This window comes from Neoarius graeffei, chromosome 8 (assembly GCF_027579695.1).
Source record: "Neoarius graeffei isolate fNeoGra1 chromosome 8, fNeoGra1.pri, whole genome shotgun sequence".
Classification (NCBI taxonomy): Eukaryota; Metazoa; Chordata; class Actinopteri; order Siluriformes; family Ariidae; genus Neoarius; species Neoarius graeffei.
Window position 1 is genome coordinate 50400640 of NC_083576.1, and position 25373 is coordinate 50426012.

The 25373-nt window shown below is 39.5% G+C and overlaps 1 protein-coding gene across 2 annotated transcripts in view; it reads left to right on the plus strand.

Annotated features, from left to right (window-relative positions):
- fgf13a (fibroblast growth factor 13a) overlaps positions 1-25373 on the plus strand; it is a 146370-nt gene that overhangs the window by 71012 nt on the left and 49985 nt on the right. For both annotated transcript variants that reach the window (XM_060926927.1, XM_060926926.1), the window contains exon 2: positions 7145-7255. In XM_060926927.1, the coding sequence (XP_060782910.1) occupies positions 7145-7255 (111 nt within the window). The remainder of the gene's footprint in view (positions 1-7144; positions 7256-25373) is intronic.

Here is a 25373-nt window from a genome sequence, read left to right on the forward strand (position 1 = left end):
GATATTGCACATCGGTGTTAGTGTGCTTCGTACAGAATTCTCCGTCAGCATTCACTCACTTAGAGGATGTTAAAACACTAAAGCACAATTTTATCATTGTAACACTGGTTCCTTGAGGTAAATTGGTGCCCCAGAGTTCATAGTGTGACTCATCTTTCTCTTTTAACTTGGTAAACTGAGTGCCATTCATTTTATTACAGCCATTTGTTATTCTTTTTACACAATTCTATAATAAAAGTGTCAGTTAAAAGACAGCTATTTAATATAGAGTCAAATAAAGGTGTGATTGGACCTTTTTGCACACACCATTTTCAAGCTGTTTATTACAAAGCTTTTCTCATTCCACCACTGACTCCGGTTCATCACGGTTGTATACAATCAAATCTGAGCTTAAAACATGATTTTGAAAATTCCATACTGAATTTCACAAACAACAACTGATCCCTTCTTCTTCTTGTCATATGTCAGCCGTAGTTGATTGTTTACTACAGATTTATTAGCTAGCTCGGGGGTGGACATCGAAGACGTAGAGCAGTTCCCACCCAAGCATTCATACATTCACACTTATGGGCAATTTAGAGTAATTTATCCCTCACTGCATCTCTAGAATCAAACTCATCTCTGGTCAGAAAGTCCATAAATCAGAGTGTAAGAACCAGGATTTTCTTTTCAACCATTATTCTTACGACGAGTAAGAATATCAACATCAATATAATGACTACTAATCATATAAATATAGTTTTTAGGCTGTCAGACAAGCTTGGACATCAGCACTCATACCGTAGCTCAAACTCAGTGAAAATGATTAACTTCATCATCTTAAAAGTATTATTTTGATTTCTTTCCTTCATTCTACTTCATTGTACATCATTGTACATTGGTGGCTCTAGTAAGCTTTGTGCATTTACTATGATGGACATTTAGAGCCACTATCTAAACAGAAAAACATATTTTACCATTTGGCTATCAGCATAAGTATGGGGTAGAGAAGAGCAGATAATTTTAGACTCGGCTCTCGGGCACACAGGAAATGTTCTAGTATTTCCTATTTGTAAAGCCTAAAGTACTATAGCTTAAAATATGGCTAATGCTATGTCCTCATTTTGGCATGCACTGATAAGCTGCTGTTTACTATTTGGACACATATATCCACATAAAAAATATTTACCTAATATTGTATACTATGGCATTTTTATTCTTGAATTTTTTTAATATCGTGGCCCTAAATACCTTTTTTAAATGCCATATGGTTTAGTAGTTGCTATAGATGCATAAATTATATGCCTGTATACACATATGCCATTCAAATGACATGCAAATAATGCAAAATTTGGGCATGTGCCATGTAAACATATTCAAAACTATTTATTCATATAAAGATCATCAGAAGCATCGACAACAACAAACATCTAACCAGGGCTCAGCATTAAGGACTGCCCGATTGCCCGGGGCAAGTGAAACATGCATTCGGGCAAGTGGGATATGTCCTCGACATGCCTGACCGGGCAAGTTGGAATGAGCATATATTACGAACTAGCACCACAAAAATTAGGCTTTTTGAGCTTTTATTTCAGTTCCTAAAAGCGTCCCTCACTATGTATCCACCATTATGTCTTGGCTGTTTTCTTAGTCTGGGTTTCATTTACTGCTTTGCAAGTTATTTTATATACCCCCGCTGTTGTAGTATGGTACACGTACTGTTTATAGACCCCTTGCGCATGACGCCACGCATCACATAATAATTACAGCTGGGGTCAGACAGACACCGTCTTTCCTGCAAGTGAGGCTTAATCTGTCTTCAATATGGTTCATTTTTGCACTGTTTTTGCTTCTTCAAACAGAGAAATAGATAAAAGGCATTACCGTCTCCCCGCTATCAAGAAAAATGTTAACAAATAGAGGCAAATGCTTCAAGAACAATGAGGAAATGAGTGGTTAAAGAATACGACAAGAAGAGCTAAGCCTGAAAACTCCAGAGGAATTCACAATTGTATTTAAAATGAACTTTACAAAAACAGAAAGTCGGAAGCGAGTATGGAAGAATTTGCTTAAGAATCTCGTTTTATTTTTTTTCCCACTCGCATTTGAGTTAGCGCCTTCATGAAAGTGTTTGATTTTCTTACAGGTGAAGCAGCTTCCTTATTCGACACAGAAAACCCAGATTGGTTTCAAACAACTCCGGCATAAAAAAACTCAAGAAGGAGTGACATGCGTGATAAATCCTGAAAGAACAGAACAGATTAAGAACAGAGAGAGCTGGAGCTTTGTTTCTGTTATCAGAGGGACATAGTCCTGTGCAAAAATATTTATATATAGTTTTTTTTGTTGTTATATCATTCACCTCTAGGTTTATTAAAAAACAAAACAAAAACAAACAAAAAAAAACCATGCTGCATCACGACAGACTGGTGGCCCTGATTCAGTTACAGGTTGCCAGGTCTGTATAAAACACCCATAGCCTACACACTAAACAATAATTTTAAACTCAAACATTATCCTGTCTGTCATGATGCAGCACAGGTTTTTGGTTTTTTTTTTTTTTACCTGGAGGTGGATGATATAACAAAAAAACCCTGATATATAAATATTCTCAAACACAGTGCTGTTCAAAAGTCTTGGCACCCTATTGTTTTCTTCATACAAACTTTGTTATAGATTTCTATAATTTCTATAATAGATTTCTACATTATCGAGTAATGAACCTACAGTCTGAGAGAGTTCTACACAAACACACTGAACTTTATAATGGCTGCATGCATGCAACATGGAAATAAATCGACTTAAGGCAGGAAAAACTATTTTGGATAAAATTGTTATTGTCTGTTACAAGTAAAAAGTAACCAATAACCAAAATTAATAATAAACTTAATCAATAACCAAACTTCAACTCAATGTGTGATCTTCATTTTATGTTGCAATTCACAACTATTCTATGGTTTTCCTAAAAAAAAAAAAAGTAGTACTCACAAAATAGGAGGCAAGTGATAATATTGGGGGCAAGTGGAAATTAACCCCCACTTGCCCCCTAGGGCAAGTGGGTTTAAAAGTTAATGTCGAGCCATGCATCTATCTGCAAGCACACAGATAGAAAGTGAGCCATAATCATTTCACATGGCTCTGACACCGATGCTTACAGTACATGCATGCACAAATACACCTAAAGTTCTCCAGAAAGCAGTTTGAGCTGTACTTCATCTACAGTTCTGAATGGAGACTTTTCTTTAATCTTTTTTTGAGATTATCTATTCTATTCTCCATGACCTTGTGTTAATAGGAGTACAAACTTTGGCACAGCACATTTTCTTTTCAGTGGTACTTGCTCCAAGTCAAAAGCAGGCACCATGATGCAATTGTGAAGATGTTCATTCTGTCTTAGAGAATAAAGACAATCTTCCAACTTCATCTGCTAGTCCCAGGATGACTAGTACCAACAGAAGAATTACAGGAATTCTGATGTAGCTCCATCAGAAGTCCTCAGAAGCTCCATCTTAGCATCTTAGCCCCAGTAATGAAAATCTGAACTTGTGGCTTGAAAAGACATCTGCCGCTTTTTAGAGCCAGAGCAAATTCTGAACATAACTATTGGAGCACAAAGTAGCTAGGGCATGCGAATTATCAGGGTGTCTCGCTAGAGAAGAAACAGTGGCTGAATGCTAGGACCAAAGACAGAGGAGATTAAAGGGGTTGAATAATTAAATAATATTGGCTGGCTTTGAGTGATATATCAGATGTATTCCATTCAGCTAGCATGATACTGAATGAGTTGAAGACAAGTAGCTGAATGGAATATATCTGATAGACCATGAAAAAAAGCCAGCCAATATTATTATTATTATTATTATTATTATTATTATTAGTAGTAGTAGTAGTAGTAGTAGTAGTAGTAGTATACATGCAGTGGTGCTTGAAAGTTTGTGAACCCTTTAGAATTTTCCATATTTCTGCAAAAATATGACCTAAAACATCATCAGATTTTCACACAAGTCCTAAAAGTAGATAAAGAGAACCTAGTTAAACAAATGAGACAAAAATATTATCCTTGATTATTTATTTATTGAGGAAAATGATCCAATATTACATATCTGTGAGTGGCAAAAGTATGTGAACCTCTAGGATTGAGCAGTTCATTTGAAGGTGAAATTAGAGTCAGGTTTTTTCAATCAATGGGATGATAATCAGGTCTGAGTGGGCACCCTGTTTTATTTAAAGAACAGGGATCTATCAAAGTCTGATTTTCACAACACATGTTTGTGGAAGTGTATCATGGCATGAACAAAGGAGATTTCTGAGGACTTCAGAAAAAGCATTGTTGATGCTCATCAGGCTGGAAAAGGTTACAAAACCATCTCTAAAGAGTTTGGATTCCACCAATCCACAGTCAGACAGACTGTGTACCAGTGGAGGAAATTCAAGACCATTGTTACCCTCCCCAGGAGTGGTCGACCAACAAAGATCACTCCAAGAGCAAGGCGTGTAATAGTCGGCGAAGTCACAAAGGACCCCAGGGTAACTTCTAAGCAACTGAAGGCCTCTCTCACATTGGCTAATGTTAATGTTCATGAGTCCACCATCAGGAGAACACTGAACAACAATGGTGTGCATGGCAGGGTTGCAAGGAGAAAGCCACTGCTCTCCAAAAAGAACATTGCTGCTCGTCTGCAGTTTGCTAAAGATCACATGGACAAGCCAGAAGGCTATTGGATAAATGTTTTGTGGACGGCTAAGACCAAAATAGAACTTTTTGGTTTAAATGAGAAGCGTTATGTTTGGAGAAAGGAAGACACTGCATTCCAGCATAAGAACCTTATCCCATCTGTGAAACATGGTGGTGGTAGTATCATGGTTTGGGCCTGTTTTGCTGCATCTGGGCCAGGATGGCTTGCCATCATTGATGGAACAATGAATTCTGAATTATACCAGCGAATTCTAAAGGAAAATGTCAGGACATCTGTCCATGAACTGAATCTCAAGAGAAGGTGGGTCATGCAGCAAGACAGTGAGCCTAAGCACACAAGTCATTCTACCAAAGAATGGTTAAAGATGAATAAAGTTAATGTTTTGGAATGGCCAAGTCAAAGTCCTGACCTTAATCCAATCGAAATGTTGTGGAAGGACCTGAAGCAAGCAGTTCATGTGAGGAAACCCACCAACATCCCAGAGTTGAAGTTGTTCTGTACGGAGGAATGGGCTAAAATTCCTCCAAGCCGGTGTGCAGGACTGATCAACAGTTACCGGAAACGTTTAGTTGCAGTTATTGCTGCACAAGGGGGTCACACCAGATACTGAAAGCAAAGGTTCACATACTTTTGCCACTCACAGATATGTAATATTGGATCATTTTCCTCAATAAATAAATGACCAAGTATAATATTTTTGTCTCATTTGTTTAACTGGGTTCTCTTTATCTACTTTTAGGACTTGTGTGAAAATCTGATGATGTTTTAGGTCATATTTATGCAGAAATATAGAAAATTCTAAAGGGTTCACAAACTTTCAAGCACCACTGTACACATTTGATGGAACAATTATAGATTTTACAAAAAGTTAAGAACAGGGGGGTGACTTACCAGTATTGAATGCTGATTCTGATCAAATGCAATTCAATATTCTATCAATCCAATGTACAAAGTCAAAGTTCTAACAGTAAAAATGGTACAAGTCCAAAAAGCCTGAACAACAACCCAACTTCTATACAAGCTTTATCCAGGTTGACAGTTCAAGTTCAAAGTTACTTTTGGTTGTAGTCAATTGTTACATGCAGTTGTTCAAAACAAAAGGGCTTTGCTGAGTGAAGTCCACGAGTGAAGTCCTCTTGCAAAAGTCTCCGTCACTTTTTCTCACCTCCAAGTACAACTTTGACAATATTTCCACTATTGCTCTCTTTCCCAGTTTTTCGATATCCGTTAGTATGTTTTTCTCTTGTAAATATGTGTGAAGAATATCCAGTGAAGTTTTGGTAGCCTTTCGGGAGTTCAGTGCATCTTTCTCTTTCAAAATATATATTCCACTTTTAATCTTCTGCTTTAAATCTTCGGCTTTTAATAAAGCAAACCTCGCAGCCATGATTGTGTACAAACTGTCACAATTACTCGCTAGCGTGGAAGTTTTACATCTCCAACGTTTGTCTTTTCAAGTTTTTCCATATATTTAATGCGGAAGATTAAATGCGTGAAGAATATCCAGGGAAGTTTTGGTAGCCTTTCGGGAGTTCAGTGCATCTTTCTCTTTCAAAATATATATTCCACTTTTAATCTTCTGCTTTAAATCTTTGGCTTTTAATAAAGCAAACCTCGCAGCCATGATTGTGTACAAACTGTCACAATTACTCGCTAGCGTGGAAGTTTTACATCTCCAACGTGTCTCTTTTCAAGTTTTTCCATATATTTAATGCGGAAGATTAAATGCGTGAAGAATATCCAGGGAAGTTTTGGTAGCCTTTCAGGTGCTCTGCACGTCTTTAGTTTCAGTTTATTTATTTCATGCTTAAATCAAGCACTGGATTAACCCCGTCTTCTCTCTTTCCCGGCCGACAAAGAAATGATTTTGCGCATGCGCAGCAGCAACTTTTGTCATTGGATCTTTGCATGAGCTCCAATGTGTGATGTTGTGTTGTCTTGACAACGTGCAATATTCTAACAATATTGCACGCTCATTCTCCATCGGGGAGAGTGGCGTAATACATGGAGGATAAGTGATATGATAACAATACTGCATGCCATCCATAAGCCCACTAGAAGAGAATAGAATACATGTTTTTTCCATGGAAAAAGTGGCCTGTATGTATAATAATATGGTATAAAACACTAATATGAAAAATGAAGGAAATGAAGCCAGGTAATAATGGTGAAAAGTAGTGAAATACTCATATGATTAAGACGTGCTTACAGGCAACCAGTAAGCAAAAGCTGTATATTTTTCCAAAGGCTTTGAAATTTGTGGTTCATTATGCAATGAATGTTTTTTGGTTTTTTTCCCCCCTCTAATTCTGATTTGTTGTTGCTCTGGTTCATTTACTGTTATGTAAGCCCATAAAGCATGTGTTACCGTACTATGCCTGATGGTACACACCCAGTCACAGTTCAACACACATTACACCAGTGCCTGTCTCACAGTCTCTCTCTTTCTCCCTCTCTCTCTCCCTCAGAGCCCCAGCTGAAGGGGATCGTGACGAAGCTGTACAGTCGGCAGGGCTTCCATTTGCAACTCCAGGCAGATGGAACCATTGATGGAACTAAAGAGGAGGACAGCAGTTTCAGTAAGTCAGCTGTAGGCTTCCCTCGGCTTTCCGAATCCATTGCTCACTATGAACTGAAATGTAATCGCCACCCATAAACACATCTAGTTTATGTTACTTCAAAAGAGAGAGCTTTCCTTTGATCCGTTTGCCTTTGTTGCATTGGTAAGTGGTGCTGGTGTTTCTCTGAAATGGAGCTCTGCCCCTTTCATGCATCCATTTCACTCTCTCTCACTCTATCACACACACACACACACACACACACACACACACACACACACACACGTACGTTCCTACACACAGATAATCTCATTATATTTCTCTAAAATACTGAAGGGGGAATGTGCCACTATTGAGAAAAAAAATCGATGTCCAATCATTTGAATAGCTAAAGTGTAATTTCCTTTGCTCTTAAACAACACAAGCACTGGCCTTCTTCATCAACAAGCAAACATTTGAGTCCTGGAATAAATGTGCGAACTCTGATTCATGAAACTGTCATAGGGAGTGGATTTGTGCCCTTTACCAGTATCTTATTTACATATTACGTGCATATGCCATATTTACCATGCATGCCTCATCACATACACAAAGCATGACCTAATTTATAAAGTGTAGTGGGAAAACCAAAATCGTAGTGCAAGATGTTAAGAAAAACTCATTATTTCTAGATGAAAAAAATATGATCAGTATAAGCTTATGGGAGGCTCTGGGTCTTTGTGCAGACAAGAAAAAAGCAGCCTGTCATTGCATGGAAACTCACAGAAAAGCTCACATTAATTCATCTCTGTACAGATCATTATTAAGAATAGAAAAGACAATAGGATATCCAAAAGAAAGAGAGCAAGGAAGAATGTAAGAAAAGCTCTATATAAAGGAATAAATCAAAGAAATTGAATATAAATTGTGAATAAGATTAAACAAGCGGGATTAAGAATGAAGAAGAAAATTTTCATTCTGTTACTAACTTTTTTGCATTTACAGTGGTGCTTGAAAGTTTGTGAACCCTTTAAAATTTTCCATATTTCTGCATAAATACGACCTAAAACATCATCAGATTTTCACACAAGTCCTAAAAGTAGATAAAGAGAACCCAGTTAAACAAATGGGACAAAAATATTATACTTGGTCATTTATTTATTGAGGAAAATGATCCACTGTTACATATCTGTGAGTGGCAAAAGTATGCGAACCTCTAGGATTAGCATTTAATTTGAAGGTGAAATTAGTCAGGTGTTTTCAATCAATGGGAAGACAGTCAGGTGTGAGTGGGCACCCTGTTTTATTTAAAGAACAGGGATCTATCAAAGTCTGATCTTCACAACACACGTTTGTGGAAGTGTATCATGGCACGAACAAAGGAGATTTCTGAGGACCTCAGAAAAAGCGTTGTTGATGCTCATCAGGCTGGAAAAGGTTACAAAACCATCTCTAAAGAGTTTGGACTCCACCAATCCACAGTCAGACAGATTGTGTACAAATGGAGGAAATTCAAGACCATTGTTACCCTCCCCAGGAGTGGTTGACCAACAAAGATCACTCCAAGAGCATGGCATGTAATAGTTGGCATGGTCACAAAGGACCCCAGGGTAACTTCTAAGCAACTGAAGGCCACTCTCACATTGGTTAATGTTCATCAGTCCACCATCAGGAGAACACTGAACAACAATGGTGTGCATGGCAGGGTTGCAAGGAGAAAGCCACTGCTCTCCAAAAAGAACATTGCTGCTCATCTGCAGTTTGCTAAAGATCATGTGGACAAGCCAGAAGGCTATTGGAAAAATGTTTTGTGGACGGATGAGACCAAAATAGAACTTTTTGGTTTAAATGAGAAGCACTATGTTTGGAGAAAGGAAAACACTGCATTCCAGCATAAGAACCTTATCCCATCTGTGAAACATGGTGGTGGTAGTATCATGGTTTGGGCCTGTTTTGCTGCATCTGGGCCAAGACAGCTTGCCATCATTCATGGAACAATGAATTCTGAATTATATCAGCAAATTCTACAGGAAAATGTCAGGACAGCTGTCCATGAACTGAATCTCAAGAGAAGGTGGGTCATGCAGCAAGACAACGACCCTAAGCACACATGTCGTTCTACCAAAGAATGGTTAAAGAAGAATAAAGTGAATGTTTTGGAATGGCCAAGTCAAAGTCCTGACCTTAATCCAATTGAAATGTTGTGGAAGGACCTGAAGCGAGCAGTTCATTTGGAGAAACCCACCAACATCCCAGAGTTGAAGCTGTTCTGTACGGAGGAATGGGCTAAAATTCCTCCTAGCCGATGTGCAGGACTGATCAACAGTTACTGGAAATGTTAATTGCAGTTATTGCTGCACAAGGGGGTCACACCAGATACTGAAAGCAAAGGTTCACATACTTTTGCCACTCACAGATATGAAATATTGGATTATTTTTCTCAATAAATAAATGACCAAGTATAATATTTTTGTCTCTTTTGTTTAACTGGGTTCTCTTTATCTACTTTTAGGACTTGTGTGAAAATCTGATGATCTTTTAGGTCATATTTTTGCAGAAATATAGAAAATTCTAAAGGGTTCACAAACTTTCAAGCACCACTGTACCTGAGAGACATTAGTTGGCATAATTCTTATATAAACCTGCAATACAAAACAATTAGATAGCCTATAGAATAAAATGAGCAGAATTCTACTATTATTTTTGCTATTGTTGGTGCTGTTGATCTGGCAAATGGTGAGAATGACAATTTAACTGAAAATTTAAATTAGTTGTTTGATATGTCTCAAAAAGACATAGCCATCCATCCATTATCCGTAACCGCTTATCCTGTGCAGAGTCGTGGGCAACCTGGAGCCTATCCCAGCTGGCTATGGATGACTTGCAACCACGTGATCAAAACGTGCTATGTCATGATCATCCGCCATGATGGTGGATATGCAAAGCAACTAGGATGGCAGCCGCTGAAAGCGTGTCTGTAAACAATGTTGAATTTTCTCAGTATTACCATGATTTGAACAATTGAGCAAAGATTCAATACAAAGAGAAGATAGATATGTGTGGTTTTGACCCATATTATTTAAAAAAGTCAGACTTTCCTGAAGACGCTTCTACTGACCATTGATTACCCAGATATCGCGTTCTATCTGGTTTGGCTGCTGACGAATCAAGTCCGACCTTGGACGAAACATAGCCCATGTTCTGAGTGGGTGTCCAGTCTGAATTGTTTCTATCACATAATTTTGCTGGCGTTCCTAGAATTGAAATGGTAATACACGGGTTAAAATTACAACAACGATCGAGTGAACCACGACAAGAAAACGCTCATTTTATAGAAAAATTCTAGAAACATGAAATAAAATTCTTCTGTGATGATATTGAGAGAGCTTTTCAATCTCACCTGAGATAAAATGATTACTGCAAACACGAGCTGTTTTGGTTTTTAGCCTCTGTTAGATCAACCCTGCTGATGTTGTTCAGCCATGCTCGTCTCCTCTCCGTACTAAGCTGCGGAGTTTCCTCGCCCTCTTTCCGAACCACTGACAGAATTCTAAAAAATCAGAATGTGCCACGGGCATGAGTACTGTTGTGACTACAACCATATACAGCACAAAGATATGGCATAGCTAAAAGAACGCTTAAAGCAGTGAAAAAACAGAGAGAGTTGTGCACGTGTGACTATGTCTTGTATGGAATGTCGCTTGACCCCGCATTTGTACATCCACCCACATGGCCGACATCCGGGTTTCTATTTTGCTTTGACGTTACTTGCAAGTCAAGGATGGGTGAGCGGCAGGGTACACCCTGGACAAGTTGCCAGGTCATCGCAGGACTGACACATCAAGACAAACAACCATTCACACTCACATTCACACCTATGGTCAATTTAAAGCCACCAGTTAGCCTAACCTGCATGTCTTTGGACTGTGGGGGAAACTGGAACAAACCACACAGATATGGGGAGAACATGCAAACTCCACACAGAAAGGCCCCTGTTGGCCACTGGGCTCAAACCCAGAACCTTCTTGCTGTGAAGCAACAGTGCTAACTACTACACCACCGTGCCACCGAAAGACAAATATGCCAAATATTTTTTTAAATGGACAGATACCAGAACTACTAGCATATACACTCGTTTTATAATCAAAACTGGTCTTTTTTGGAATATTGCTGAATCTCATCTCATCTCATTATCTCTAGCCGCTTTATCCTTCTACAGGGTCGCAGGCAAGCTGGAGCCTATCCCAGCTGACTATGGGCGAAAGGCGGGGTACACCCTGGACAAGTCGCCAGGTCATCACAGGGCTGACACATAGACACAGACAACCATTCACACTCACATTCACACCTACGGTCAATTTAGAGTCACCAGTTAACCTAACCTGCATGTCTTTGGACTGTGGGGGAAACCGGAGCACCCGGAGGAAACCCACGCGGACACGGGGAGAACATGCAAACTCCACACAGAAAGGCCCTTGCCGGCCCCAGGGCTCGAACCCAGGACCTTCTTGCTGTGAGGCGGCAGCGTTAACCACTACACCACCGTGCCGCCCGCTATTGCTGAATAAGAGTCAATTTATTTGATAGATTTGTTCACTTTGGTGGAGAAGATATGTATTAGAAAAACTATGCTTTCATGAGCTAAAAGAGTTATTGGATATAGACTATTAATTTAATTTTTTTAAACCTTAATACTGGTATGAAGGATTTTGCATGAGCATAGTTTTTGCTCTTAACATTGCTTAAATTTAGCCTTACAGATCATACAGTAAAAAACAAACAAACAGTTTGTCCAGAAGATTTACAGTGGTGCTTGAAAGTTTGTGAACCCTTCAGAATTTTCTATATTTCTGCATAAATATGACCTAAAACATCATCAGATTTTCACACAAGTCCTAAAAGTAGATAAAGAGAACCCAGTTAAACAAATGAGACAAAAATATTATACTTGGTCATTTATTTATTGAGGAAAATGATCCAATATTACACATCTGTGAGCAGCAAAAGTATGTGAACCTTTGCTTTCAGTATCTGGTGTGACCCCCTTGTGCAGCAATAACTGCAACTAAACGTTTCCGGTAACTGTTGATCAGTTCTGCACACCGGCTTGGAGGAATTTTAGCCCATTCCTCCATACAGAACAGCTTCAACTCTGGGATGTTGGTGGGTTTCCTTACACTTCAGGTCCTTCCACAACATTTCCATTGGATTAAGGTCAGGACTTTGACTTGGCCATTCCAAAACATTCACTTTATTCTTCTTTAACCATTCTTTGGTAGAACGACTTGTGTGCTTAGGGTCGTTGTCCTGCTGCATGACCCACCTTCTCTTGAGATTCAGTTCATGGACAGATGTCCTGACATTTTCCTTCAGAATTCGCTGGTATAATTCAGAATTCATTGTTCCATCAATGATGGCAAGCCGTCCTGCCCCAGATGCAGCAAAACAGGCCCAAACCATGATACTACCACCACCATGTTTCACAGATGGGATAAGGTTCTTATGCTGGAATGCAGTGTTTTCCTTTCTCCAAACATAACGCTTCTCATTTAAACCAAAAAGTTATATTTTGGTCTCATCCATCCACAAAACATTTTTCCAATAGCCTTCTGGCTTGTCCACATGATCTTTAGCAAACTGCAGACGAGCAGCAATGTTCTTTTGGAGAACAGTGGCTTTCTCCTTGCAACTCTGCCATGCACACCATTGTTGTTCAGTGTTCTCCTGATGGTGGACTCATGAACATTAACATTAGCCAATGTGAGAGTGGCCTTCAGTTGCTTAGAAGTTACCCTGGGGTCCTCTGTGACCTCATCGACTATTACATGCCTCGCTCTTGGAGTGATCTTTGTTGGTCGACCACTCCTGGGGAGGGTAACAATGGTCTTGAATGTCCTCCATTTGTACCCAATCTGTCTGACTGTGGATTGGTGGAGTCCAAACTCTTTAGAGATGGTTTTGTAACCTTTTCCAGCCTGATGAGCATCAACAACGCTTTTTCTGAGGTCCTCAGAAATCTCCTTTGTTCATGCCATGATACACTTCCACAAACATGTGTTGTGAAGATCAGACTTTGATAGATCCCCGTTCTTTAAATAAAACAGGGTGCCCACTCACACCTGATTGTCATCCCATTGATTGAAAACACCTGACTCTAATTTCACCTTCAAATTAACTGCTAATCCTAGAGGTTCACATACTTTTGCCACTCACAGATATGTAATATTGGATCATTTTTCTCAATAAATAAATGACCAAGTCTAATATTTTTGTCTAATTTGTTTAACTGGGTTCTCTTTATCTACTTTAAGGACTTGTGTGAAAAACTGATGATGTTTTAGATTATATTTATGCAGAAATATAGAAAATTCTAAAGGGTTCACAAACTTTCAAGCACCACTGTAAGTCATCGTCATTCCAGTCAGTCAGTATTGTTTGCTGATGTCACATCAGGAGATATTTGCTCAAAACCCCAGGATTAGATTTTGATTGATCAATGTGTCGAGAGCACTTTTTTTGTAAATATGACTCAAACGTGAAAACTTGATTTGCTTGGAAAATTGATTCATAGTGTTTCATCAAGTTTGATAAAACAAGCATCAACGTCACTGGCCAGAAAAAGAACTCTAACTCACTCAGAACATTATCTTCACCCTGCTCTGTGCTGATTCCAGGTCTTAGGCATTGGGTGGGTAGTCAATAGCGTCAAGACTGCGATCTCCTTAGTGACAGGAGTGATATCCCTTGCGCTTTCAGTTATCTTTGTCAGGCTCCTTCAGCAGAACATGTCCTGGCAGAGAAGAATTAACCCGGCAATATGTCGGAGAGCCGCTCAGGCTGAGATATAAAGCAAGTGCCACCTGTTTGGCATCTCTGCTCGATCACATCACCACTCAACGGATATGACATCCGACAGCCTGTAAATGAGCTGATGCTCTTTTTGTTGTTCCCTGAGCCATGATGTCACTTATCTTCTGCAAATGAACATTGGTTATGAGCAGATTGGATGACCTTATGGGGTATTTAATTTCTTCCCTCTCAGGACAAGGAGGCAGGGGCTCCTAATGTTAAAAGGTAAAGCTCATCAAGTTTTATGGCTGTTTTATAATTAAGTACTAAGTGCACTGACTTGATACCTGGACTAATCTGCTTTACCAGAACTGAATAGCATCTGAATTTATGTTAAAGCCCATGGTATTTACTTTAGACCATGGTTACAGCTACGAGATGCACCCATGGCATTATATTACAAAGATGAAGGGGATCTACATGTAGTTTGGAGCTACATGACAAAAGACTTTATGCACAAGTCTGTTCTAATTATCAACCACTCCCTACTTCTTTGCCACAATTGGCTTGCTTGGGCAATTTCTCTGGACAGAAAATTATTGAATTATCTACCAGCTTGCTTCCTTTTCTCATCAAAAGCTAATATGGAGAGACAGAAAAGTGGTTGCTAGAATGGAGAAGTTGGAAAAATTATAGCTTCTATCTCCACACTGCCAAAATAGAATTGTTAGGAGCTGGCTGGCTTTGTCTCCATAGCAACGGTAATTTAGTCCTCGTGTGTGTGTGTGTGTGAGGGAAGAGGGTCTGCTCACATGCACAAAATGCATTTGTTTTTGTGACTTAATCCTGCTCTGTTCTTCATTAAAATATTAGTGTGTGATCAGATGGGGAGGAAATTAATATCCAGGAATTTTCACATTGAGTAATTCATCTTAGCATTTCATATACAGTACTGTTCAAAAGTCTTAGGCACACGTAAGCAGAAGATATCTTTAAAAATAATGACATAATATATTTCCTTCTTTTCTTTTTACTGTAACATTAAATTTGTCCTGGACAAATGGCAAAATCTAAAATGTTTGTTACATAAGTCAGTAATGACAATACTTAATAATAAAGAAGTCACAAAATAAACATCCATCCATTATCTGTAGCCGCTTATCAGTGATGGACTGGGACCAAAAAATGCCCTGGACTTTCCCCCAAATAGGCCCACTATAGAGATCTTGCAGTCACGTGACCGGAAAGTACACAACCGCCATCTTGTCGGTCAAAAACACCGCTGAATACTGCTGCACTCGTGTGCAGAATGGATCAATTTCAACCGACGGACTACACGGCTCATTTTTCTAATGAACAGATAACTAGATATATGTCTAAAATAAACGATCTGCAGATTTGTGACCCTTATGGCTTACCGGACGGAGTTTTCACGACCGGATTTTGAACTGCCAGGAATACCCAGACATGTATAATTACCTCATTAACTTTCCCTTGCTGTTCAGTGGTGAAGCACTGCGTGCCTATAAATCTCTGGACAGTTTTCTTTACAGAAATTCAGGATTTGTCAGCGACTCAGATGTGGCATCTTGTAAACAAGAATCCTCATTGGATGGGTAAGTCACTTAAGTATTGAGTATAGCACTGACCAGCCGATTATAGAATAGAATAAGGTAATTCCAAATCGTCCGTCTTGTTTACATGGATCTGGCGTTGGAGAGATAGAGGCTTGGCAGTGGAGATTTGAGTAGCTGTTTCCTGAGCTTAGTCAACAGGCTGGCTCTGCCTGCAGCCTCGCTTTTGCTTCCGTTCCCGGCGCTGCCTCCTTCGCTTTGCTTCCGATAACAATCCACGGAGACCCTGCTGGTCTCGCTATCGCATCCGGAATGTTTTTTTTTTTTTTTTTTTCGTCCAGAATGTTGTGCATGCGATGGAAATCACAAAAAAAACGTCATTTTCTGCTGGAAACCCATGTCCAGTAAGTCCATATGGTTGTAATGGATATTGAAGTCCGGTACAGACGAACAACACACAAAAATACACACAAAAAACATAAAAAACGTGCACAGGTAGGGAGAGCTTGTAGCCACAGCCGTTGTAGTAGAATTGTATATAGTAGGGTTTTCCAGAAGAAAAGGTAGAAGTAAAAGCAGAAGTAGAACCAGAAGTAGAAGTAGAAGGCGGAATATGGCGTTTGACCGACACGATGGCGTCTCTCACAATCTGGATCGGCTGTGACGTCACATGCAAGTGCTCCATACTATAGTATACTATACTATAGTGCTATAGTGTCTGTCATAACAAAACCCACACAAATATTGGGGCACTGATCCCTCATTCTGGCACTTTCCTGGACTCTCCCTGTCATCTTTTGAGCTGCCACTATCTTCAACCTGAATAAACAAACAATTGAAAAGATGAAGTTGGATGCTAATGCTATTGTTGATTATATCTAAACTATGCAATGGCATCTTGGAAAACCCTTCACACTGTGCACTGACATATGCTTGATTAACATTTGTTTAATAGTATTATTTGGAATGACAGCCTTTAAATCTGTACTTATACCTCAAAATTCTATTTTTAAAAACCAGCCAAAACTTTGGATAAACATAGCATTTGATACCTAGGCTACAGACAAGAAGAATAAAACAGATTTGGAGGTTTTTCCTAAATCCCAATTACATTTTTAGCCTTTTAGGTCTATTCTGTGTAAGAATTAGCCTGCTTGACACATTTTATAGTTTTAATATTATGCTGATTTTTTGGTAGGTAAGCCTGACAAACAGATCTAAAATTAGGTTATTAACAAATTGCACAATGCAATGCTGCTGTGATTAGTTATGATACCATTCAACCAATCATCCTTCAAACAACATTTGTAGCCTATTCCACAGACATTCCACCGTGCACCACGAAAACACTTCTCCCCCTCAAACTTTTGGTTAATGATAGGCTAGAGCTTTGGTTCTCTTGAACGTAAAGAGCCTAATCTGCATGAATTATGCAGAGGTGAACATATGAAATCGCAGCCATTTGTGCTTGCCTATCTATTTAGAATTGGCTTGCTTGGTAGTTACGTGTTTGTTTTGACAGCAATAAACCACATATTTCTCATCATCACACTGCAAATCCAGTCAATAAAAGATTGGCCTACTATGAGAGGGGTCTATGAGTGGCCTTTACGTAACCTGTTTTATGCTATGGTTTTATGTCGTTGTCACTTACCAGTACCTCCTCCTCCGGTGAAATTCCCTCAGCTGCCTGCCCCTCATCATGACTATCATCATCAGCATGTGGTTGGTCAGGTTGGCTGTCCACCTGGTTCTCAGTCTCGCTTGGTGATAACGTGACATGAAATGTTACTGCTGCTGCTTGCAGTTGCACTGCTGCCAAAAAGCTCTGTGAGCTTTCTACATTTTGAAGCATCTTCTTCAAGTGACTTCACTTTCTTTTGTTTTAACTTTTCCCATCCACCTTTCTCCTTACGTTTTCTGATTGCCATCTTTCGGTTGACAGACACTAACGTTACTCTTCTTTGTTGGCTTTTAGGCCTATGGAATAATGATTGACGGATAAATTATCATCTTAGCGCCACCTGTTGTTAGTTGATAGACTGAAAATTTTGGTTATTGAACAGGGCCGACGGCCGTAGACCGGACAGCCGTTCTGGACTTTTCCAGAACGCACAGATTGCCAGTCCGCCCCTGCCACTTATCCTGTTCTACAGGGTTGCAGGCAAGCTGGAACCCATCCCAGCTGTCCATGGGCGAGAGGCGGAGTACACCCTGGACAAGTCGCCAGGTTATCGCAGGGCTGACACAGAGACAAACGATTCATGCTCACATTTCACACCTACGGTCAATTTAGAGCCACCACTTAACCTAACCTGCATGTCTTTGGACTGTGGGGGGAAACCGGAGCACCCGGAGGAAACCCACACAGACACGGGGAGAACATGCAAACTCCACACAGAAAGGCCCTCACCGGCTGCTGGGCTCGAAACCAGGACTTTCTTGCTGTGAGGCGACAGTGCAAACCACTACACCACTGTGCTGCCCTCAAAATAAACATATTTTAAGTAATATTTATTTAATATTTATTAAATATTTATCATGTTTTAACATCATTAAAAAAACGAGTGGGTCTAAGCACAGCCCTGAGTTTCCCAAAAGCATCACAGCACAAAATCAACATTAAATGGTAGAGCAAGCAGCACAATGAACGCTCTCTCTTAGTTAATACGCTCTTAGCGTTAAGAGGCTTTTGGGAAACCCACCCCAGTTCTGTATATTAGCCCACCAGTGTTGACGTGAGAAAGGTACAACCCCAATTCCAAAAAAGTTGGGATGCTGTGTAAACTGCAAATAAAAACAGAAGAAGGTGATAATTTGTAAATCATGGAAACCCAATATTTCATTGAAAATAGGGCAAAGACAATATATCAAATGTTAAAACTGAGAAATTTTATTGTTTTTTGAAAAATATATGCTTGTTTTGAATTTGATGTCAGCGGTATGTTTCAAAGAAGTTGGGACAAGGGCAACAAAAGAGTGAAAAAGTTGCATAATGCTAAAAAAAAATCTAATTAGGCTAATTGCCAACAGGTCAGTAACAGGATTTAGTATAAAAAGAGCATTCCAGAGAGGCGGAGTCTCTCAGAAGTAAAGATGGAGAGGGATTCACTGCTCTGTGAAAGACTGCATGGGCAAACAGTGCAACAATTTAAGAATAACGTTCCTCAGTGTAAAATTGCAAAGAATTTGGGGATCACATCATCTATGTATAGCGCTGTCGCCTCACAGCAAGAAGGTCCGGGTTCGAGCCCCGTGGCCGGCGAGGGCCTTTCTGTGTGGAGTTTGCATGTTCTCCCCGTGTCCGCGTGGGTTTCCTCCGGGTGCTCCGGTTTCCCCCACAGTCCAAAGACATGCAGGTTAGGTTAACTGGTGACTGTAAATTGACCGTAGGTGTGAATGTGAGTGTGAATGGTTGTCTGTGTCTATGTGTCAGCCCTGTGATGACCTGGCGACTTGTCCAGGGTGTACCCCGCCTTTCGCCTGTAGTCAGCTGGGATAGGCTCCAGCTTGTTTGCGACCCTGTAGAAGGATAAAGCGGCTAGAGATAATGAGATGAGATCATCTATGTCAGGGGTGGGCAGTTATTTTTTCCATGGGGCCACATGAGAAACAGAAAATTTTGTGGAGGGCCGGACCAAAAGGCTGAACTAAATTCTGCGTAATATTAATTGTATTTCTTTATATAAAGCAGTAAATAACATTGTTTTTACAAGCTGCTAAGACTGGTAAGAGTATGGAAAAAACGAGGTTTCCTTACAAAAAAAAAAGGTCATTTATTCAATCAAATTTCCCAAAACAATGGTTAACAAAATATGAACGTTTGTACCATTTTTTTTCAGTCACATTCACCCCAAAACACAATAAAGACATCACAATATTGTCTTTCTACTCCAAATATCAAGCAAGATACATCACATTATAATAATGATGCCGTGTCGATTCGGTTAGATATCAGATCTACAGATCGGCTCGGGCTCTGGCGCTTGCTGGTGACGTCACACTATGTGATTGGCTGGACTGTTTGAAGGATGACGTACAAGTTTGTGGTTGGTCTGGACAAATTACGGAAGTAGTTATCGCGGGATTAGGTTTCGTGGGATTTCATGTCATGTTCATGTCGCGCGCATTGCGTTTTTGTTGAACACAACTTCAAAATAAAAGCAATGCACATTCAGTCCATGCATGAGGTAAAATTAGAAAATACGTTTATTTTGTAATTTCTAATTAACCTTACGCGGGCCGGTCAGAATGAACCAAAGGGCCGGATGCGGCCCGCGGGCCGTAAAATGCCCAGGTCTGATCTATGTACATAATATCGTTAAAAGATTCAGAGAATCTGGAGAAATTTCTGTATGCAAGAAACAAGGCTGAAAACTGATATTGTATGCCTGTGATCTTCAGGCCCTCAGACAACACTGCATTAAAAGCTGATACATGCCTGTAGTGGAAATCACTGTATGGGCTCAGGAACACTTCAGAAAACCATCGTCTGTGAAAACAGTTCATTACTGCATCCACAAATGCATGTTAAAGCCATATATAAAAAATATCCAGAAACAATGTCACCTTCTCTGGGACTTAGCTCTTTTACAATGGACTGAGGTAAAGTGGAAAATTGTCCCAAGGTTGGACAAATCAAAAGTAGAAATTCTTTTTTACAGTGTCTTGCAAAAGTATTCATCCCCCTTTGTGTTTGTCCTGTTTTTTTTGTTTGGTTTTTTTCACATTCCAAGCTGGAATTAAAATGGAATTTTAGGGGGTTAGCACCATTTGATTTACACAACATGCCTACAGGTTTAAAGATGCAAATTGTTGTTTTATTGTGACACAAACAATAATTAAGATGAAAAAACAGAAATCTGGAGTGTGCATAGGTATTCACCCCCCAAGTCAATCCTTTATAGAGCCACGTTTTGCTGCAATTACAGCTGCAAGTCTCTTAGGGTATGTCTCTATTAGCTTAGCAGATCTAGCCACTGGGATTTTTGCCCATTCCTCAAGGCAAAACTGCTCCAGCTCCTTCAAGTTAGATGGATTGCTTTTGTGTACAGCAATCTTCAAGTTATGCCACAGATTTTCAATTGAATTGATGTCTGGCTTTGACTAGGCCATGCCAAGACATTTAAATGTTTCCCTTTAAACCACTCCAGTGTAGCTTTAGCAGTATGTTTAGGGTCATTGTCCTGCTGGAACATGAACCTTCGTCCCAGTCTCAAACCTCTGGCTGACTCAAAAAGGTTTTCCTCCAGAATTGCCCTGCATTTAGTGCCATCCATCTTTCCTTCAATCCTGACCAGCTTTCCTGTCCCTGCAAATGAAAAAATATCCCCACAGCATGATGCTGCCACCAACATGCTTCACTGTAGGGATGGTGTTCTCAGGGTGTTGGGTTTGCACCACACATGGCATTTCCTTTGATGGCCAAAAATATAAATTTTTGTCTCATTTGAACAGGGAATCTTTTTCCATGTGTTTGGGGAGTCTGCAACATGCTGTTGGGCAAACTCCAAAAGTATTTTCTTAAGCAATTACTTTTTTCTGGCCACTCTTCCATAAAGCTGCACTCTGCGGAGTGTATGGCTTAAAGTGGTTCACTGGACAGATACTCCCATCTCCACTGTGGATCTTTGCAGCTCCTTCAGTGTTATCTTTGGTGTCTTTGTTGTATTTCTGATTAATGCCCTCCTTGCCTGGTCTGTGAGTTTTGGTGGATGGCCTTCTCTTGTCAGGTTTGTAGTGGTGCCATATTCTTTCCATTTTGCTATAATGGATTTAATGGTGCTCCCTGAGATATTCAAAGTTTGGGATATTTTTTTTATAACCCAACCCTGATCTAGACTTCTCCACAACTTTGTCTCTGATCTGTTTGGAGGCTCCTTGGTTTTCATGTTGCTTGCTTAGTAGTGTTGCAGAGTCCATCCAGAAGAGGTTGATTTATGCAGACATCATGTGACAGATCATGCGATACTTTGATGGCACACAGGTGGATCTTAATCAACTAATTATGTGACTTATGAAGTGAATTGGTTGGACCAGCTCTTATTTAGGGGTTTTATATGAAAGGGGGTGAATACATTTGCACACCCCAGATTTTTTTTTTCATCTTAATTATTGTTTGTGTCACAATAAAACAACAATTTTCACCTTTAAAGTGGTAGGCATGTTGTATAAATCAAATTGTGCTAACCCCCCAAAAATCCATTTTCATTCCAATTTGTACAGTGGTGCTTGAAAGTTTGTGAACCCTTTAGAATTGTCTATATTTCTGCATAAATATGACATAAAACATTATCAGATTTTCACACAAGTCCTAAAAGTAGATAAAGAGAACCCAGTTAAACAAATGAGACAAAAATATTCTACTTGGTCATTTATTTATTGAGGAAAATTATCCAATATTACTTATCTGTTAGTGGCAAAAGTATGTGAACCTTTGCTTTCAGTATCTGATGTGACCCCCTTGTGCAGCAATAACTGCAAATAAACATTTCTGGTAACTGTTGATCAGTCCTGCACACCGGCTTGGAGGAATTTTAGCCCATTCCTCCATACAGAATAGCTTTAACTCTGGGATGTTGGTGGGTTTCTCTCAAATGAACTGCTCGCTTCAGGTCCTTCCACAACATTTAGATTGAATGAAGGTCAGGACTTGGCCATTCCAAAACATTAACTTTATTCTTCTTTAACCATTCTTTGGTAGAACGATTAGTGTGCTTAGGGTCATTGTCTTGCTGCATGACCCACCTTCTCTTGAGATTCAGTTCATGGACAGCTGTCCTGACATTTTCCTTTAGAATCTGCTGATATAATTCAGAATTCATTGTTCCATCAATGATGGCAAGCCGTCCTGGCCCAGACGCAGCAAAACAGGCCCAAACCATGATACTACCACCACCACCATGTTTCACAGATGGGATAAGGTTCTTATGCTGGAATACAGGGTTTTCCTTTCTCCAAACATAACGCTTCTCATTTAAACCAAAAAGTTCTATTTTCCAGTAGCCTTCTGGCTTGTCCACATGATCTTGAGCAAACCACAGACGAGCAGCAATGTTCTTTTTGGAGAGCAGTGGCTTTCTCCTTGCAACCCTGCCATGCACACCATTGTTGTCCAGTGTTCTCCTGATGGTGGACTCATGAACATTAATATTAGCCAATGTGAGAGAGGCCTTCAGTTGCTTAGAAGTTACCCTGGGGTCCTTTGTGACCTTGCCAACTATTACAGGCCTTGCTCTTGGAGTGATCTTTGTTGGTCGACCACTCCTGGGGAGGGTAACAATGGTCTTGAATTTCCTCCATTTGTACACACTCTGTCTGACTGTGGATTGGTGGAGTCCAAACACTTTAGAGATGGTTTTGTAACCTTTTCCAGCCTGATGAGTATCAACAATTCTTTTTCTGAGGTCCTCAGAAATCTCCTTTGTTCGTGCCATGATACACTTCCACAAACATGTGTTGTGAAGATCAGACTTTGATAGATACCTGTTCTTTAAATAAAACAGGGTGCCCACTCACACCTGATTGTCATCCCATTGATTGAAAACACCTGACTCTAATTTCACCTTCAAATTAACTGCTAAACCTAGAGGTTCACATACTTTTGCTACTCACCGATATGTAATATTGGATAATTTTTCTCAATAAATAAATGACCAAGTATAATATTTTTGTCTCATTTGTTTAACTGGGTTCTCTTTATCTACTTTTAGGACTTGTGTGAAAATCTGATGATATTTTAGGTCATATTTATGCAGAAATATAGAAAATTCTAAGGGGTTCACAAAGTTTCAAGCACCACTGTAATGTGACAAAACAGGACAAACATCAAGGGGGATGAATACTTTTGCAAGACACTGTAGAACTCATGGACACCACGTCCCCCAGGCTAAAGATTAGAGGGACCATCTGGCTTGTTATCAGTGCACAGTTCAAAAGCCAGCATCTGTGATGGTATGAGGGTGCATTAGTGTACATGACATGGGTAGTTTGTATATCTGGGAAGGCATCATTAATGCTGAATGATATATACACGTTTCAGAGCAATATGCTGCCATCCAGACAAAATATTTTTCAGGGAAGGCCTTCCTTCTTTCAGCAAGACAATGCCAAACCACTTTCTGCACATATTAAAACTGCATGGCTCCGCAGTAAAAGAGTCTGGGTGCTAAACTGGCCTGTGTACAGTCCAGACCTGTCTCCCATTTTAAACATTTGCCGCATTATGAAGTGCAAAATACGACAAAGGAGACCCTGAACTGTTGAGCAATTGAAATTGTATCTCAGGCTGTTTCAGAACTACAGCATTTGGTCTCCTTAGTTCCCAAACATTTACAGAGTGTTGTTAAAAGTAGAGGTGATGCAACACAGTGGTAAACATGCCCTTGTCTCAACTTTTGTTGCTGACATCAAATTCAAAATTCACATATATATATATATATATATATATATATATATATATATATATATATATATATATTTTAAAAAGAATATAATTTCTCAGTTTCAACATTTGATATGTTGTCTTTGTACTATTTTCAATGAAATATAGGATTTCCATGATTTGCAAATTATCGTATTCTGTTTTTATTTCCAATTTACACAGCATCCCAACTTTTTTGGAATTGGTGTTGTAGGTTGAGTGGTAGATTAATTTTCCACTTTTTGACATTTCACCATTTTACTCCCATTCTCATAGGACATCACTGAAGTATAATAATGGAAAATTTACAGTTTTCACAGTGGGTGGGAATTGGGTATATTTCAAAGTCAACAATCAAGAGAAGACCTTAACTCTGTAAGTAAAGAGGGTTTCCCACACAATGTAAATTGGTAAGCCTCAAAAACAGGAAAAACAAATTTCCAAAAACATATAAAAAAAAAAGTTTGCACAATTCTGGAACAACCTCCTATGGACTGAGAATTTATACCAGAATGATGGGAACAGATGAGTATAGAGACGGAAAATAACTGCTAATTGGATGGCGCTTCACAGTGCAGATGGACAATGACCCAAAGCATACTTCCAAAGCAACCCAAGACCTTTTTAAAGCAATCACCTGACCTGAATTCAACTGAGCATTCATTTCACTTTCTGAAGGCAAAAAGCCTCAAGAATGAACAGGAACTCAATATACCGTAGCTTCAGTAAAGGCATGGCAGAGCATCACCATGGACGCAACCTAGCATCTGGTGATGTCTGTGGGTTCCAGACTTCAGACAGTCTGCAAAGGATTTGCAAGTAACTATTAAAAATGACAATTTAATTCATGTCTATATGGTAGTATGTTAGTTTGTTCAAAGGGAGGGGGAGGGGTAGTGGTACAACTCCAATATGCTGTGGTAGCAGTAGCGGCTGGTAGTCCTTCAAACAGGGGAGGCTGGTCGGTTACGATATTTCCAGATTTTAAAAGAAAAAAGAAAAAACACATCAATTTTGCCCATACTCTTGCCTCTGATCTGGCTGATTGTTGGCAGGGTCACAAACTGTGAAATAACAGGTTCTTTTGGCCCATTAGCCTACTGTCCAATATACATGATGTTGAGGGGGTATATTTTAACATTTTATATTTTAAAATTGTGGCATGTTGTTTAAAAATTGATCATTATTGAAAGCAGCTCTTTGTCAGGAACCTCAGCAGTAACAGCAGTGTGTTCTGGAATAGGCACAAGCACTGACATACAGCCAAACATAGAGCTGGGTGCCACACATTTCATTCAATGACGCTTTCCCTATATTTTATTTATTTTGACTGAGAAATGTTTTATTGACAATTTTGATAACCCTTCACTTTTAA